At 27.5% G+C, this 20,545-nt stretch overlaps 1 protein-coding gene across 2 annotated transcripts in view; it reads right to left on the reverse strand.

Moving 5' to 3' along the window:
- Positions 1 to 20,545, reverse strand: part of LOC101239122 (uncharacterized) — a 45,751-nt gene that overhangs the window by 12,869 nt on the left and 12,337 nt on the right. For both annotated transcript variants that reach the window (XM_065814533.1, XM_065814534.1), the window contains exon 3: positions 12,413 to 12,610. In XM_065814533.1, the coding sequence (XP_065670605.1) occupies positions 12,413 to 12,610 (198 nt within the window). The remainder of the gene's footprint in view (positions 1 to 12,412; positions 12,611 to 20,545) is intronic.

The raw sequence follows: 20,545 nt of genomic DNA on the forward strand, positions 1-20,545 counted from the left end.
TTAGAAATGTTAAGAGCCTTGGCCTCTCCACATTTATCTAATGCATGATAAAACCTATCAGTTATTACCATTCACAAACCAGCAGTAGAACAAGAAAATTGTAATCCATATTGATGATCAGAAAGTAAGCAATTAGATTCAAAATGAGAGATTAAGTGTTTGTTAATTAAAGACTCAAAAACCTTGCTTATGATAGTAAGAAAACTACGGGAATGGTATTTAGACGAGTCAGATCGCTTTACAAAATTTTAGAAAATAAGGATAACAAATGGAAAATGCTTCTGCAAGACAATAACACGTATGTTGTCTGGACCACAAGCTGTAGTCTAAGCAGGAAATTACTTTGTATACACAGTAATTTCCTCCAGCAGTCATGAGAGCCTAATTTTTGAGATAAAGACAAAACTTTGTGACCTGAGAATAGCTGGGTTTGGAGTTAGAAAAAATATAGACAATCTATTTACTATATGCAATAGTAAATAGATGTCTGTTTTCTGGAGAATTGTTTTGCTGATAGATATGAAAGTAATGGTTACCAGTCTTCTCCATTAAGCCAGTGCTTTCATGCTCAAGTCTTTTTGTGCTTCCCCTTGCCAGCAAAAACTTTGACAAGCGCATTAAAAGCGCTTGCCAAAAAAAATAAGTGTTTTGTTTTAAATTGCAACAAAGAATTTTTTTGTTCATTTGTTCATCTTTTATGAAAAATACTTTTTTTTACTAGTTTTTTTTAAATTATTTCATCTATTGTTCAGCATTCTTTTCGCTATTTTTATTTTAATTTAAATAGCAAATAAAATGAATTTATTAAATTGCGCAGGCTAACTTAAAAAAGACTATCCTGTCAGCGCTTTTTTGAACGCTGGCATTAAATTTTAAACAGAGAGGACTGGGTTATGATTGGATATTGCAGCAGCACAATAAGAGGAAAACCATGAAGAGGAGTGAGGCTTGACTTGGAATCATTGAGAGGGAATAAAAGATACAATGCAAGCCTGAATAAAGAAAGTTATGTATGAAGCACATTTGTCAGCAGGAAGACAAAAATTTCTACCCAAGGGTCGTCACAAAGAAAATCACGGAAAGAGTCCCAGTTAGCTTTAAGGTAGTTGTAAGAGGTACAATGGTAAGGGGATTCTGATGATGAAGAAGAATGAGATAATTGTTTTCAAGAGATCAAACCGTGATCAGAAGACTAGGTTCAAAAACAAGACATAAGTTAAGTGAAGAAGGTAAATGATTGTCTGGAAAGGGAGTTGGAAAGGGAATTCTTGTTGTTTAAAAAGGCAGATGGAAAGTTATTATTGAGTTAGAGATTGAGAAAGGCAAAAGCTGTGGGCCTTAACGCTTGCAGAGTCACTGACAAAATTAGCTCTTGCAACTTCTGGAGAATCTTTAATAGTATTAATAATAAGGGCAAATCTTTAATTCCACCTCTCTTGTATGGTTCAGACTTTGTCACCTAACCTAAAGACAAAGCTGAATTGTTTGCTAAAAACTTTTCATCAATATCATCTCTTGATTCCACTAGTTGCATTCAACCTGATATTGCTAACAAACAGGTTGATCCATTGCTTGACATTCATACCACTCCAGCTTCTGTATCTAAAGTGATTTCCTGCTTAGACTCTTCTACAGCTTGTGGCCCGGACAACATACCTGTTATTGTCTAGCAGAAGTGTTCTCCGGAGCTTTCATCTATATTCTCAAAACTATTCAACAAGTGCTTATCAGAGTCTTGTTTTCCAGCCTGCTGGAAAGCGTCATCTGTTATCCCTATCTTCGAAAATTCTAGAGAAAGATCTGATACATCTAACTACTGTCCTATTAGTCTTCTTCCTATCATAAGCAAGGTTTTTCAATCTTTAATTAACAAACACTTAATTTCTCAACTTCAGGCCTTGTTTTAAACCGTTACGCCTAGAGCGATTTATGTACGCCTTAAGCGATTTTTACGTATGCGTAGAGCGATTTTGGTTAAGCTACTTTTTATCATTTTTTAACTTTTCAATTATTGGTAAGATAAAAGAAGCAATTAATTTTTAAAAAACCACATTAACTTTTGAATGACGATATGTAAAAATATTTATTACAAAAGCTTGAAAGTAGTTACGTTAAAAATAATTGTTGTAAATTTTTATTGCGATGATATTTCTTATCTTTTTATAACGATTATATTCAACGTAATTTTACGCTAACCTTTTATCTAAATATTTTACAAAATGAAAAAAGTTCGCCAATCCTTAACTAAATATTTTTTGCAGATGATTTTAATAAAAAATACAGTAAAAAAACTCAATACAAATCAATATTACAAAAAACATTTATATTCTGTAATCTCTGAAAACAAAAATATGAAGACACTTTTTCAAGATATTAAAAAAATGTGCCAGTATATGAATAATTTATTTTAAATTTACATAAAATTAATTCTTCATTAATTATTACTCTTTGCTTTTTTATTAGTTAAAAGTATATGGATACCTTTAACTTTAACATATACAGGGGTAGGGGGCTTTTACATAAGAAAAGAAAGTTACCTGTTACTCAAAATTTTTGAAAGAAGACAATTTGTTTAACTGCGTGCGATTCAATAAACTTTTTTTTTCATAAATCAAGTTATATTATAAAGTTAAAGACATCACGAGTAGACTATAATATCAGCTGATGACACAAATATTACCTTAAATATATTTATACAACGGAGGTTTCATTATGCATGCGCACGTTGCCGACTCCGTTAATTTAAAACTAAGGCACGTTTTAGTTTAATGACAGTCTTTATTCTTTACTAATGACTATGTATTTTTCTATATAAAATAAGACAAACTAGAATATCAAAACCTAGTATATTTTTATTCTCTCCAAATTGTTTGAAGTTCAATAATGGATTGTATTTTGAAGAACCAAAAAATTACTTTGAAAACTTTTAAGTCTAGGGACTTTGCCGATGTTTTTCAAATTGAAACATTCACAGAAAAAGGGAAGATTTATGTCATTAAAATCATATGTAGTTTATGTAAGCTTCATCAACAGAAAATCTTATCCAAAATGGTGCCGTGAGGGTAGCTGCTCTACGGTTTATAAATGGCACGAATTATGTTAAAAAAGATAGTATTTGTAGACATTTGTCAGGAGCAACTTATCAACATGCAATTCAATTAGAAAATGAAGGCAAAAATGAAGATGGAGTAGCCAACAGTGTAAGGGTTTATAAATTAGTTAAATTTTTTTGTTTCATTGTCAATCGATTCCATTTTAGTTAAAAGCAAAAAAAAAGACTATATTTTTGGTTTATTAAATTAAATATTTATCCAAGTAAAGTTGTTAGACTTGAAATAATTTTTAAATCTTGTAAATCGTGATGTTTATATTAGGATATTAGGGTTCTATCTCACTTTTGTAATGTTGAAAGAATTTAAAAAATTTGTTATACCCTTATAAATTTTTTAAACCAAAAGTAAAAATTTGTTAACTTCGTTAAATTAAATAATCAAAACATCAAATTTGTTTAATTGATTGCTTAGAACACACATTTTTTATTATTTATTAAGTAATATAAATTGGTTTAAGACAAAATAGCATATCGGTAGATGAGAATTATAAGGTTCTATCTCCCAATGTGCATAGTGAAAAAGTTCAATTTTTTGTATTTATTTATAACAGTTTTGCGTTTAAAATTATATAATTTTAGTATATTAATCTAATTATTGTTATTTATATAATATTTAAATTGTATGTTTTTCTTTTTTCATTGTTAATTTCAACCTTGTTTAATAAAGTTGGAACTATCAACTAATTTGTAAACAAGCAAGTTTAAAAATCATACAATTAATAATGTAAAATTAATTATAAAACATAAATAACATTAAAAAATATACATATTTGATCAATATAAACAACGGATAATTGAATAACTTAAAATTGCAAGTTAAATTGAAGGGCTTAGTGCTAAAAGTACTCAAGTCACAAAATTAACGTTTTGAGAAAATTTAGTTTGATCAGAGATATAACACTTCAAAAACAAGGATTTAAAATGGCTGATCAAAATAGATTTTCTTAAAACATTTACTTTGTGACTTAAGTACTTTTAGCACTAAACCCTTCAATTCTCTCAAGGGATCGTCCATAAATTACGCAACACTAAATTTATTTGAAAAACAGTAGTAGGAGTTCTTAAGTTCTTTAACTCGGCGATTTTCACTAAAGTTAAAACGTTATTTTCATTTTTTTTTAACTTTAGGCGCTGCAAATGAAAACTTTTGATTATTTTGTCTTGTTTATTAGTGAAATTTAGCATTGCGTAATTTATGGTCGATTCCCAACGTCAAAAAATGGAGATTGAACCCTATTATTTAAAAGTCACAAAATGTAAAACGTAATAACGTTTTATAATTGACTAAAGTCGCATGATATGACCATCACTTTAATGCAGTAATGCATGTTCTGGATAATAACATAATTTTGGGAATTAATAAATAACTTAATTTATAGTATATTTTTTCAATAACAATTTTTAAAACTAAAAATGTTTCAATAATATTATCTTATAAGTTCTCATCTCATAGGTTCGATCACTTTATAAAATATATTTTGTTATTGTTAAAAAAAAATTATTTTCACGAAACTATTAATTACATGTTATAATGGGTGACAGGAATAATGTCGCAAAATTAGATTGTTGCAAATTTGATTGTCGAAAATGTGAAAAAGGGATAGTGTCGCAAATTGTCGCATGATTGGTTGTCGAATAACAGAATAAGGAATAATGTTGCAAATGAATTTAATGAATAGTGTTGAAAATATAAGAAGGAATAATGTTGCAAAGGAGTTTAATGAATAGTGTCGAAAACAAAAAAAAAACGGAATAGTGTCGCAAATGAATCTATGGGTCCATTTTTACTATTTGCGACATTATTCCTTTTATAATTTGCGACACTATTCCTTTTTTTTTTGCTATATTAGGTCTTTTAAATATATTTGAAACTATTCCGAAATTCATTTTTCGACATTGTTCTTGTCAACCGTTATAACTAAAAACGTTATTATAAACAGATATCAGCCATGATAAACATTATTTTCAAAAAAATAAATTTTTTGTTAAAAATCAATACAATAAAAATGCTGTATTTTTATTATTTATAATAAAAAGGAAACACTATCATTCTTTTTTTTCTTTCGTTGCTTAGTAACGCTTTATTAAGTTATGAAAGATTGATTCATAGCCTTTGTTTATTACAGTAATTTTGTCACAAAAATTCATTTTCCGTTGTGGTGGCGCTGTTTTTATTTTCTATTTCTATAACAATTTCAAATAATATTTAGCAATATTTTTTTAGAAACACATCTATTCAACACTTCTTGTTTTGCCATATTTCTTATTAATGGTGAAAAATGGTTTTTAGTGAAAATCAAAACAGCGTTTTGTCTGCGATGAAAACGATTATCGTTCTGAAACTTTTTTCGTCTCGTGATAGTCGCCTTTACAAGCAGAAAAAATAAAATAAACAAATGCTACTATTTGTTTAGGTTGTCAAAAATTTGTCAACAAGCTCATGTTTAAACCCTTCTGCACTGAAAGAAATACACATGCAAAATTCCTACCGCAACCTTATAAAAATTGCCTATGAAATGGTGTGCCACCCAACAATGCCTCACGCACATTTTTCTGCTTTGGTAAGTCCTAAATTAGTTGCAATTTGCGTTGAAATACTTTGTTTTAAGTTTTACTTGTTTTATGTTGTTACTTGTAATTCATTACTTTTCTACTATGATTTTTTTTATATATATACGGAAGTTGTTCCCTCAGTCGCGGTAGTGAAGTCTGATTGGTTGATTTAAAATATAATAAAAAATATAAATATATAAATATCAAAATATATATAAAATAACAATTTATTTGACAACAAAATTTAAAAAAATTAAAGATACTATACCATTGCGCGAGCAACAGCCTTTTTATATATTGGAATGTATTTGACTTTATTATTTTAGGTGAGGTGTGCAAAAAGAACTGGCGCAAGCCTTATTAAACGCAACGAGAATGGGCACACATGCAAAGAAATGATTAAATGTTGTGCTGACTCTGATCGGGAAAAATGCTTTGAAAACCTCCAAAGGTGCATTTTTTTTTTCATTCTTAGTGATGGAAGTCAAACAAGAAAAACTGGAAAAGAAAAGGAACTAGTTTTAGTTCGAACTGATAACAATGGCATACCGATTTACATGGTAACAGAGTTGTTGGATATGTCACTTTTTGGTGGTAGCAACTTCAACGTCGTGACCATTGGTATAAACAGTATTTTTGAATTGGATAAATCATTATTTAAATTAAGTACCGAAGATTATACCAACAAAGTTGTATGTGCAACAATAGATGGTGCAAGTGTAAACTTCAGTATATATAAAGGTATACTTTCCCAGTTGCAGCAAAGCTGTCCCTTGTTGATTCAAATCCATTGTATTTATCATAGGATTGAATTGGCTGTAAAAGATGCCTTTAAAGAAATTTCTGATTATATAAAGATTGACGACTTTTATATTGCTAATTACTATCTATTAAGAAATTCAGGTAAATTAAAAGCAGAAGTTGAATCAGCTTCAAAATGCCTCGGTTTAACGCATTACAACTTACCAAAAATTACTGAATAAAAGTTTGTTGGACACAGGAGGAGAGGAGTTTTGAATCTGTTAGAAACATGGCCAGCTTTTATTATGGCTTATCAAAATTATGTAAGTGAACAGACCAATTCCAAAACTGTAGCGAAAGTGAAAGGCTTATTGAAATCATTTAAGTGCCATTCTTTCCTCTACAAAGTTGACTTGTATCTAGACAACTTGGAAATAGTTATTCCTGCGTCTAAAACATTCGAAACTAATGAGTTATTGGCTCATGAAATTCCTACTACTATAACTCAAACCCTATTGGAGATAGAAGACAAAATTAAATGCATTGGGCAAGATGACGAATTTACTGACAGCTTTATAAATCGCTACTTTGTCATCGATAAAACTGATGTCGAAGGTTCGTTTGCTAAGGCTGGTGATAAACAAAAGCAGGTCAAAAATGAATAGTTTTGATCATGACGAATCAATTAACGAAATTCGTCAAATTAAAAAATTTTTAATTCGACGTTCTTTCAAAACAATATTCGATATCATCATGCAGGTTTCAGAACTATTTAAGAGAACTTATATTGTATTGAAGCATAAAGTTATTGACCCAATATATTGGATAATTGAAGACCTAGAATCAGGAGTGCAGGAAATCAATGATATTTGCAACCATTTTTAAGCGCCTTTAAAAAATGTGGGTTTTCAAAAAGATGTTGCATTAAGTGAATGGAAAAAACTAAAACGGCTTGTTAAAACTAAGTTTGATTGTCATCCAGTGCGCAGTTTGTGGAAAATTATTTTTAAAAAATACTTTATGGAATATCAAAACCTATGTTGCCTTATGTCATTATGTGTATATCGGGGTCCAATTCAGAAGTTGAAAGAACATTTAGTACTGTCACCAATATCTTACGGATAAACGCCTCTCTTTGAGTCATGAAGCACTTGCTGATAGTGTCGTAATTCTTGGAAACCATAGTCTTTGGTCAAAAGAAGACTATGATGATATAATTGAGCGTTCTCTCGCCAAGTACATGCAAAAACGCCGAAAATGTGTCACTGCTATTGCAGAAAAAAATGTAGTTCAAAAAAACTTTTGATTTTGATCAGATTTTGATCAACTAATCGAAACAAGTGATACAGAGGACATTGATAGTGACAATGACCTTTTAACAGATAGTCTTCGCGAACTAATTATGTAATAAAAAAAATTATATATTCAAGTTTATATAGATAAATGAATTCATTAAGCTTGATTTTGACTTTTTTAACAGTATATTTTATTTAAGTAGGTACGCAAATAAAAACAAATATTGTTCAATAAAAAAATTGAATGTTTCTTAACAAAGATTACCTCATATTTATTCTCCTTCTTTTTATTTTATTACTCTAAAATAAATTGCTTGCTAACGAAAAAAAAGAGTTTTGTAATAAAATTAAAATAATTTTGAGTTTGTTTATAAGTTAAGAAACTAAATTTTTTATGAACAATTTTTAACAAATGCTTCTTATAAACAGATATGATACAATTTATTAATTATACTTATATTGTTTTACTTGAGAATTTTTAAGTTTGCACGATTGCATAGAAATATTTAAAAAGTATTTTGTTTTGAGAATTATTAACAAAAGAATTTGCATAGTTAAGACTTTTTTATGTAATTTAATTTTTTTTTTGTTTAATAAAATTCAAAAAAAAAAAAAAAATTAAGTTGTTAAAAACGATTATTCTCTATAGCTGTGTTTTTTTGTGATTTGTTTAAATGTAAAACATTTTTAGCAATCTTACTAAGTGCAAAAATATGCTCAAAACAGGCATTAAACTTTTTTATATTTTTTTATAATGCAAGTGAAAACGCTGAGCAACATAAATATACCTAATATACGTAATATCTTAAAAACCTAACTTATTCTTTGCTAGTCAAAACAAAATCGTTGTTCAAGTAATTAACAAGGGTTTTCCTTTATAAATATGTTAATATTTTTTGTTTACTCCCGAAGTTTTAAAAAAACAAAATAATTGTTTTTTTTATTAAATAACGCAATTACAATTTTTAGAAATGATGAATATATATATATATATATATATATATATATATATATATATATATATATATATATATATATATATATATATATATATATATAATATATATTTTACTTCATAATATTGAACTAAAATTGATTTTAAAATAACAATTGAAAACACAACAAACTTTTCATAATATATTCACATTTACAACATTTATACATTGTTTTAGTTAATTGAGTTAATTGTTAAATTAAACCAGTTTGCAGTTATTTATTTATTGCGGTAGTTAAAACACTTAATGTCTATAAAAAAAAAAAAAGATAAGCCTATGACGCCAAATATCACGTTAAGCTAATGCGTTAAGCACTTTTTTATTTAAAATAAGGCCTGCAACTTGAATCTAATAACTTACTTTTTGACCATCAAAATGGATTTCGATCTTCTCATTCTACAGCTGATTTGCTAACAGTAATAACCAATAGGTTTTATCGTGCATTAGATAAAAGTGCAGAGGTTAAGGCTATTGCTCTTGACATTTCTAAAGCTTTTGATAAAGTTTGGCATGCTGGTCTTCTCCTTCGCTTTTTACTTACGGTGTATCTGGTAACATCTTTAAGATTATTGAGTCCTTCTTTTCAAATCGTAGTATGAAAGTTGTCCTTATTGGGCAGCAGTCTTCTTCATATCCTGTAATTTCAGGGGTTCCTCAAGGTTCTACCCTTGGCTCTATACTCTTTTTAATTTACCTTAATGATCTTCAAGATATTCTCACATCTAGGGTGGCATTGTTTGCTAATGACACTACCATTTATTCTTATCATGCTAAGAAGCCAACACTCTCTAATTGCTTTTTTGAGAAGAAGATGGAAATGGATTTTCAAGCTCAAATGCCCCCTCTTCATTGAGGGGGCATTTGAGCTTGAAAAGGATCTCACTTCTGCTATAGCATGGGCTCACAGTGGCTGGTGAACTTTAATACAGATAAAACTCTATTTTTTTCAGCTAATCCTTATCGCAATAATTTAGATCTTCCTATATTTATGAACGGTGATGTACTCGATGAGTCATCTACTCTTCATCTTCTAGAATTAACTCTTACTTCTGATTTTTTTTGGAAACCATATATCAAATCTGTTGCAAAATTAGCATCTGCTAAGGTTGCATCTCTTTATTGAGCTCAACACTTTCTTACTCCAGATTCTATTCTCTATTTCTATAAATCTCAAATCTGGCCTTGTATGGAATACTGTTGCCATATCTGGGGAGGATCTTCTAATGATGCTCTTTCTCTATTAGACAAGGTGCAAAAACGTATTGTAAACATAGTTGGACCTGCTCTTGCAGCCAACGTCCAACCATTATCACATCACCGTAATGTTGCTTCTCTTTCTCTTTTCTACAAATACTATAATGGGCACTGCTCTAAAGAGCTAGCGACTCATGTGCCAAAACGTCATATGTCCAAAAACTCTTATTTGTCTAGTTTTTTCTTCGAACATCAGTTCTTTGGAATACGCTTCCTTTATCTTGCTTTCCTGATTCATATAATTTGCAATCCCTTAAGTCGTCTGCTAATTGTTATCTTGCTCTACAATCTTCATCTTTTCTCTTACAGTAACTTCCAACTTTAATAAGTGGTTGCTTGCAGCCTTGTTGGAAGCAAAGAAGTTTAAAAAAAAAAAAAAAAAAAAAAGGAGTATTGGAGTCTTTACAAATTAAAGAAATACATTCATCAACACTAAGATCACAAGATGAGATAGATGAACTCAAATTAGTCTCAGATAGAGCATTAGGTCTGATGAACTTTGCAAGAGATATGACTCAACAGAAGAAAAGTTAATCTTGAATTTGAAACTTGAGATTTAAAAACTTTCTAAAAACTTAAAAAGAATTTAGCTAATATTTTGTTATATAAATGTTCGCTTACAATAATTATAAAATTAAATGAATGAAAACAGCAGCGATGTCTGTAAGTGTCATAGTGAGGGTAATTCCTGAAAATCAAAGTTGGATCTAGCTACAGTAACAATATCAGAACTGTGGAAGAAAATTTTATTTAAATCATAAACATTTTAAATTGTTAAATATTTTCAGTTAAAGAGAGATTATTTTTTGTTTCTTAAAAATAGTAGAAACATTCTATTGCAAACATTAAACAGTAACTGCAAACATTTAAATTCTGGTTTTAAAACATGTTTTTTTTCCTTTGATATAATAGAATTAAATGATAAATTTATATAAATAAAACTATTTTCTAATATAAAATACACAAAAGTGATAATATAAATATATTTATTAACAGAAATTCTTACATTAAATTGTCTTAATACACTATTTGGCATCTAACAATTTAAAGCCATTTCTTTTAAATCTTCGTTATAATTCCAATACCAAAAAACTTATTCTATCGATTTGGTCTTATTTGTGATCTTTTTAATGGAAATTAATCTCTCTAATGATCCCATACTTTTTCTATAGTTTAAATCTGGGGAGTTTCCTGAAAAATCTAATAATTTTAAAAGCTCATAATTTTTAAATTAGATTTTGGAGTGTGGCATGGGGCTCCATCTTACATATATTTTTTCTGCTTATTTGGAAACAATTTCCTCAACCGAGGTAAAAGACAAGTTTTAATAAATTTTTTATATTGGTCTTATTTCAATATTCCATCCACTATGTACAGTCAACCAAGACATTTCCCGATGATAACTGAACAAAACATGATCTTAGGAAGATTTTTAATTGTCTGGATAATAAAATCTTCATGAATTTTAGACTTTTTTGCTGGCTTTCTACTTTTAATGCTAAACCAGTGCAAACTTTGTTAAACAGTGATTCTTGCTACATTTAGTCTCACCACATTTAACTTGCTGGTAATTGCGGAACATGTAGCAAACCTATTTTCTTTTACGAACATTTTCTCATTCCTAGGTGTAATTTTCTTTTTTGACCGCATTTATCTTGTTTCCCAACAATTATTGGGAGTCCATTTTTCAATTTGTCTTGGATTCCCTTTGCAATGCATTTTAATGTATCACATTTTTCTGCTATTTCGCTTAAGTAATACTTATTGATCAAAGATATAGAACACCTTTTTTACAGAACTAATGTCTTCTTTTTTTCTAATTTGTAATTTAGAACTTTTAAACAAGTTCTTTTACTAAAATTATTTTCAAAAGGATAAAAAGTAGATAGAAAAAAAAGTTTCTAGAGAAAAGTACATAACAAAATATTGAAATTCAAAATTGTTTAAATGAATGTTAAAACTTATAAATACAAACTATTTTTGTTTGTTTGACAGATTGCCTGCCCAAACCAAAACCTTTAGTTGATGTAGCAGCACTCCTTGCATGTTCTAACTATCAGCCAGTTGATGTAGCAGCATTCCACAAATGCTCTATTTATTTGTCAGTTGATGTAGAACAACTCCTTGCATGTTCTATCTTTTTTTTTTAGTCAATGTATGTAAAAAATATAATGAAAAACAATACAGCCTATATAGTTGAATTTTTGTGGTTTTTAAAAAAATGATAAAACTTGATTAGTTTCCTCAATTTATTTTAATTGCTTTTACATAAACTTGATTTCATCATTTTTACAGACAAGGATGTTAAGAGCCACAAACAGTAAATTTAAATGTCAAACTATAGGAATATATATATATATATATATATATATATATATATATATATATATATATATATATATATATATATATATATATATATATATATATATATATATATATTGGTGGTTATATCTAAATACCTTGAACAAGTTGCAGGACCCCAAGAAACATTTTGTGAATGTGTTAAGTAATAAGCAGAGAAATAGTTATCACGTAAAGATTTGGCATTTTTCCTATGAACAATATCTATGCATCCATCATATGAATATATTGTGTGAGGTTTCATTTTCATGTTTTTTGAGCAGAAGAGTGAAACTGAGTTTCTGTTAATTCCACAACTAAAAATAAAATAAAAATGAATCAACATAAGATAATATAATACTAAATTACAGCATTAACTTCAAAATACATTCAGAGAAATAAGTATTTGAACAAAAAATCTTATTGGAAAAAATCATCATTGTCTGGTTATTATAGAAAAATATAAAATTTCGATGAATACTGTTATAATTATTTAGAGAGCAAACTTATTCATGATTTTAAATATCTGAAAAAAAAAAGTTTTAAATAACCTACGTTTTTAAAATTTAACAACTCGTTGAGGTTTGTTAAAACCTCAACAAAAAATAATTATCATGTTGTTTTGTAAACAAAAATTTAACAACTCCTTGAGGTGTGTTAAAACCTCAACAAAAAATAATTATCATGTTGTTTTGTAAACAAAAATTTGAGTAACTATCAAAAAAAGTTTTTAATCAATAGTTTAAGAAAAATTGTTGTTTAATAACGAGTAACCATTAATAATGAGTGATAATTTTCAAATTCATTTGGTCTACTATTTATACCTCAAGTATGGGAGTTAAAATCAAAAAATGATTACAAGCTCAGCACAATTTGGCTATTCTAGTACAAAACATTTGGATATGTAAAAAATCAGCCAAGATTTGAAGCTAAGTGTAAAACAACATCCAGAATTGATTGACCAACTGTGATAATGGTGAAAAAACAAATAAACAATTTTTATCAGCACCAAATGTCTCAAACCTTCTTAAAAAAGATTTTGAATACAAGTGAGTGCATGTACTATTTGAATTTGATTGAATAAGAGTGGATTTAAAGCAAGAGTTCCACACAAGAAACCATTCCTTTCAAAAACTCAACAAGACTGAAGACTTGCATTTGCTAAAAAATGTGTATTCTAGTATGTTTCTGGAACAAAGTTTTGTGGATTGACAAAGTTTAACCTTGTGAAGTCAGATGGAGATTAAAAAGTATGAAGCAAAAAAATGAAGTATTCACAATCAGTTGTAATCAAGGAATAGTAAAATTTGGTGGAGACAATGTAATGGTCTAGGGATTGATGTTTGGAACAGAACAGGAAAGCTGGAGTTTATTGACAGAATTATGTCTAAGGGTAATGTCAACATTCTCAATAAATCTCTTCTGGCCTCAACTAAAAATTAAGATCAGGAAAACATTTTAACTTAATTTCTTATTTACCAAAAAAAAAACAACCCTTAGAATAATCGTATCAACCATCAGAAAATGTATCAGCGTGTATCCTGCATGCAATATGTTAATATTTAAATATTATGTTAATATGTTAATATGTTAATATTTAAATATGTTAATATTTAAAATTTTATTTGGTTATTACCTAATGTTAAAAAATGCATAGTTTGAATGCATCGTTAAGTTTTTATCAATTAAAGTTAATAATTGTAATTTTTTTTTTGCTAATTGAATTCTTGATTAAATTTGCATTCATAATAATCATAACCCTTTTCAGGCCTTGTTTTAAATAAAAAATGCTTAATGCATTGGCCTAATGTGAATTTGATATCATAAAATTATCTTTTTTTTTTCTTTCTTAAAAGACTTTTTTTTTCAATTACTGCAATATTATCAATTATCGCAAAACCAGTTAAATGTTATTTAATATCTTTTATATTATTACTATAATATAAAGAGAATGTTTATTTTATTTTTTTTCAATATTAAGTAATTAAATTAATATTAAATTTTTAAAAATGTTTGATATTAACAAATTTCTTTCTTTTCTCGATATTTGCATAAATGAATTAAAATATGTTAAGTTTTTGAATTTTTTAATGACTATTTCTTAAATTCTTAAATTGCGGTTTTGCAATTAAGAATGATTTTTTATATTAAAAAAGTTACATATTTATTTACTCTATTTATCAAAAGTTTATTATTATTTTATTAACGATTTTGTTGTAAAAGCAAAGATTATTTTTCGAAACATCATTTATTAAAATAATCATCTTTAATCATTTATTAAAAAATTGTAATATATATCATTTATTAAAAAATAATTGCTGTGTTTTAACTTTCATTATATAAAAAAAAAAAGCTTAACTTACGTTTTGTGCAAATTTATAATGCAGCCATTTTATTTAAAATTTAATTTTGAGTAAAAAAAAAATGTTTAGGAAGGGAAACTGAAAAAACCATTGCGATAAAATAAAGCTAATTTTTTTAAAGAATAAAATTTAAATATTGACCAATATTTAGTAATATTTTTAAATAAATTTGACTGTTAAATTAAACCCAAGCATTACCTTTAATGTTAATAAACTTGAATATACTTTTAAAATTAAAACTAAATTACAAATTTTTAAAATCTAAATTAAATTATAATTATTTTTTATCAGAATAAAATTATATATTTTTATTAAATTAGTTTTAAATTAAATCATATATTTATTTATCAGAATTAAAATTATATTATATATATATATACTTTAAACTTAAAGCAAAGATCATAATAATATGATCTTTGCTTCAAGCTTAAAGTATTATCATTTTTCAAGCAAAAAAATCAATCATTACAATAAAATAACAAATTAAAAATAAATTTTTAATTTTATTTGAGTTTTTTTTAATAGTAAGTAACTGGGCCAGGTGTTTTTAAAAAAATATGAGTTTTTGCTAACTGATATAAACATTAAACATAAACAGACTCAAGACAGAGCCTCGCGGTACAACAGTTTTGTTTTTTTTGAAAATCCATGCTGTTCATAGACCTTATAAAAAACCTAATTCATCATAAGGTTTTTTATAAGGCCTCCAAGAAGTCTAATGTGAAATCAAGAAAATTTACAATTTTTAAATCAATATTTATTTCAATTTTGAAGACAAAATTTATATTATATTTTTTCCAATTTACAAACCTAATTGATTAAACTGAACTCTTTTAGATAGGAAATTTAAAATGTAGGCTTATATATTTTAAATTCCCTAGCTAAAATAGTTCCATTTAATGAATTAGGCTTGTATGAGGTTTGCTATTAATTCTGATAATGTTCAATTGCTCACGATAAAGAGTCTTTGAAACTTTTTTATCAATGATTGGCAAATTATGCCAACACAACTTATTTTTACCATGTATGTATGTACCATGTAAGAAAAATTTTAGGTATTGCTTATTTAAAATTCACTTTGAAACTTATTGGGTATTGCTCTTTTAAAACATAGTTTGTAACTTATTGCAAGATAATGAGATGAAACAGTTAGAAATAATACATTTAGAATGTTGATGAGTTTAAGGTCAGAGGCAAGAGTAATCTTCAACTGATTTAGTTAAAGAACTCAATGAAATGTTTTCACATTTGTGACGATTTTCCTCTTCATTTCAAACTATACCTAGAATATCATCTTATTGACCTCACTATACTTAAGGTCAATAAGATGATATTCTATACCTAAAATATCATCTTATTGACCTCACTATACTTAATTGAAAATCTAATGTCATTGGGAAAATAGGATCAATTTTTAGAAATTCTTGTCCTTGATATTACCAACACCTGTTTTTACTACCATCATAAAATATATATATATATATATATATATATATATATATATATATATATATATATACATATACATATATATATACATATATATATATATATATATATATATATATATATATATATATATATATATAAATATATATATATAAATATATATATATATATATATATATATATATATATATATATATATATATATATATATATATATATATATATATATATATATATATATATAGTTTTTACTACTGTCATAAACAATATTTCTTTTAGGCTAAAAGAAACAGCTTTGATAACATTTGGATTTGATAACATTCGGATTTGTTGAAGCAATTAAGGCATGGAAATTGAAGGTGTTTTTTAGATTGCAAGGGTGATAAATTTCAAAATGACTAACAGGATTTTAAGTGAAAATTTTTTATTATTATTATTTTTGTTTTAATAAAACTTTTTAGTTTCATTATGGAGACTTACTGGTTATACGATCCCCTTTCAACCAGGCAGTCATTACAGTCTTTCCTTTCTGGTTAAAATATTCATGTCATAACTAAATATAAAGTAAAAAATTATTCCATGAATTGAATCAATATTGTTTAAAAATATTGATTCAATTGATCTTCTCCAAAATAGACCTTTTTTATCATTATTGACCACCATGTGCCTGGGGGAAACCAAACCTCTATGAAAACACCCAAAAAAATTATGCATGTCATTCTTTGACATACATATACTAGTTATAAAAATAATTAAAAAAAAAAACATTTGTTGGGAAAATTTTGAGAAACAGCCCTTAAAAAGCCACAAAAATAAAAAAAGGTATAAAAATTTTTTTTAAGGTGATGCAAAATATAGTTTACAGTTAAGTACAACTTAATTAGATATAAAAACTTAAAATACATATAATTGTATACTACGTAACTAAATATTATTAGCATTAAAGTTTAGAATAGCCTTTGAGTAGTTTTCCATATATCTAGGTAAAGAAATGTCTTTTATTAAGTATTGCTCCCAAACCTCCAAGAATGCTAAATGTGAGTTTTCTAACCCCTGTTCTGAAAACTGACCAAGTCCCCTTCCTGTTATGTTGATGAACTGCTCAATATGTGTGTGTATTACATGAAGCTTAGGGGTTTCAGATACTCCAAACTCTTCCTGTAAAGACTTAAAAGACATCCTTAAGTTTTTTAAAACATTCTTATAATCAGGATCTGCAGACACACCAAATTTAGAGTCGATGACCTTTGAAAAGTCATGCATGTAATCCAAAAAACCAGACAGCTCCATAGGAAGTACTTTCTCCAATCTAAAAAGGAGTCTTAGAACTTTAGAACACTCATTACCTTCAAGTGCGTCACCATGGTATGGTTCGAAGAGAATAGAATGTCGTGCTAACCAATCCTAAAGTCTTGGCCAAATGTTTTGTAGCTCCTTAAGGACACGATTTAGGGACAACTTAAGATGAAGAGCTGGTGGTGGACTCTTAAGGATCACCAAGCTGTCATCAGGATCATCTTCATGAAAGAGCAAAGGAGTCGCCACACAGTTAGTATACTCTTTTGCTTTGATTTTTTTACCTCCTGAGGTTATCTAATTTTCTTTGTGGTTTTTAATATTCCTGAATGTTCTGAGTGTAGCATCTGTCTGCCAGGCTTCACTTCCTTCACTATTTGGAGACTCACAGTATAAGCATGGATATTTTGATGCACATGATATTATTCCAGACACAATATTTAAAAGTTTAAGGTCAACAGTGAAGTTAAACAATAGAAGATTGATTCGAGTCTTCTCTATGAATATCTTGCAGTTATGATATGTCTCTGGAACCTTTGGAGCTGATCCAATGATCTGAATCTTCCTCCTTCCAGTATCTTTGTAATGATTTCCTAAATTAATATTTTTGAACACCTAATAACAGTTAACACATAAGTTAAAAGCAGTAGCAAGTGAGAACTAAAATTATTTTTACCTGAACCAATGCCCCTTTTCCTGATTACTCTGCTTGAAGGTCAGATGAATGTTAAATCATCTGGATCATAAAGTGTAAGAGTTAGCTTCAGATGTCCTTTTCCAAAATCAAGACCAAACTTTGAATTCATCTCTAAGAAAGGCTGTTCCCTACAATTTAATATATAATATAAATATTTATCAATTAGTTTAAAATAATGAATATGAAATCTCAAAAAACAAATAACGACCAAAATTGTTATGATTACCTAAGAAATGCTAGTTTTTCCACAAACTCTAAAATATTGGAACAGGGTCAGATTATTTTTTCCCCATTAGAGTCTTGAAGTGTGGTTAATTCCTAAGAAAATAACTTTCCAAAGATACCTTTCTGATCTCTCATATCCTCCTTTATACGAGGAACAATACATTTCCATCCCCATTTAAGTCTCAAGTTTTTCAGAACTAAAATAACTTGACGATCAGTCAGCCTAGCTTCCTGTTTTATTGTAGAGACATTCTCTGCAGTCAGAAATCCCTCAACTATTATTTTCTTGTTCTCTTCCGGCAATAGTATTAAAGGTTTTCCACCATTAGGGGATGTAATGGAGATAACTTAATTGCCTGATTCTTTCTTTGTTTTTATAGTTTTATAACTGATCTGTTCAGCCAGTTTGCGATCAACTAGGTTTGTAATGTTGGCTAACTTTTCCCATTTGTTTACACTTATCTTTGGAGTGGTTTAATCCCCTAAAGATACTAGCAAAGCAGTGTGAACAGATCCGTGTGGGAAACAATTTTGAGTTATTATATTTATTCTTCTGTTTGTTGACAAATAATTTCCACCGAAGACCATTCAAGCTAGCAATTTTACAAATTCTGCATTTACATCTTTCCATAGACCTGATAATAATGTATTTATTTACCATTTATTACATTATATTATTATATACTACTATGTAGTTTATTTTTTGAGAAAAACTAAAAATTTGTCTATAGAAAATAGAGAGGAGGAGATCTGTGATTAAATAAATACTTGTTAACTTAGACAGACCATATATTATAATATATTATATAATATATTATATATACATATAAATATATATATATATTATTTATATTATAATATATATATATATATATATATATATATATATATATATATATATATACACATATGTATATGAAGACCTCAGTGGAAAAACCGGCGTTGTCACATTTAAAAAGTATTGAGAAAGTATTTGTTGATCATTAATAAATGTCTTTATTTAAAGCAAAGAAAAAAAAAATTTTTGTATAAAAAATTACAAAATGTTTTGTTTTTGAATAAATTTTAAATAAAATAATTATAATATAAATTTTTTTAAATTGCTTAGTTTCATTTTTTGCTATTTAGGGCTTAAAATGCTCAATTGAAACTTGGGGCTATAACAATAAATTAAAGGAAGTAAATTTCTGAAAAAATATAATAAAATGGAGGAAAAAAAATATACATTTTCAAAATTCAACATTCTAGATAAGAAAAAAAGTTTCTATCCTGTTTTATGGCTTTTTTTATTTTTGCGAGTTTTAAAATTTCTCAAAAATTTCCCAATAAATGCTTTTCATTTTTATAACTAATATATATAGGTAAAAGAACTATACAAAAAGTTTTTTGGGGTGTTTTCATAGAGGTTCAGATTCATCCAGGTACACAGTGTGACATAACAATGTGTTGCTTTGACAGGCTACTTTTGAAAAAAAAATTATTTACCATTTTCTATTTTATAATCCAATATTCTGACATATTATCTTGATTAAAACAAACTATCAGACGAATAATGTAAATTAATGAGACTTTGATATATCTGAGCCATTTTTTGCAAGTGAACACAAAAAAACTTTGATTTAACAAACTCAGGTCATTGATACATGGAACAAAAATATTCTAAAACAACACCCCTAAAAAATAATTTGCTTTACTTACTAATTTCATCAAAATATATTTTAGTGCTTAAAAGGTATGACTATATCCAGTTTGAAATTATCTTATCTTTTGAGTATTTTACAGAAAAAAAAGGTCAAATACAAAAAAGGAAACGGTTCTTAATTTATATTTAACGTATTAACATTTTATATATTATGTTAATCAACTGCGATTATGCAATCAGTTATCATCGGAACTACTCTGTGAAGTTGGTGTGCCTCAGGGGTCAGTGCTAGGACCCCTGTTATTCATAATATACATGAATGATATTAACAGTTGTATCAGATATGTAAACATCAACCTCTTTGCAGATGACACATTAGTTTGCATTGAAGGTAATAATTACGAAGAATCTATGATGAAATTAAATTTAGACTTGGAAGTAGTTGCTACCTGGTTTAGTGGAAATGGACTGAAACTGAATGCAAGTAAGTCAATGGGTATGCTGATTACAAGCTCTAAAGTGAAATATTTGAGTATCACTGTAAAATATCCTAACATATATATCATTTTGGAAAATGAAA

The sequence above is a fragment of the Hydra vulgaris genome, chromosome 12, assembly GCF_038396675.1.
Source record: "Hydra vulgaris chromosome 12, alternate assembly HydraT2T_AEP".
NCBI classification, from domain to species: Eukaryota; Metazoa; Cnidaria; class Hydrozoa; order Anthoathecata; family Hydridae; genus Hydra; species Hydra vulgaris.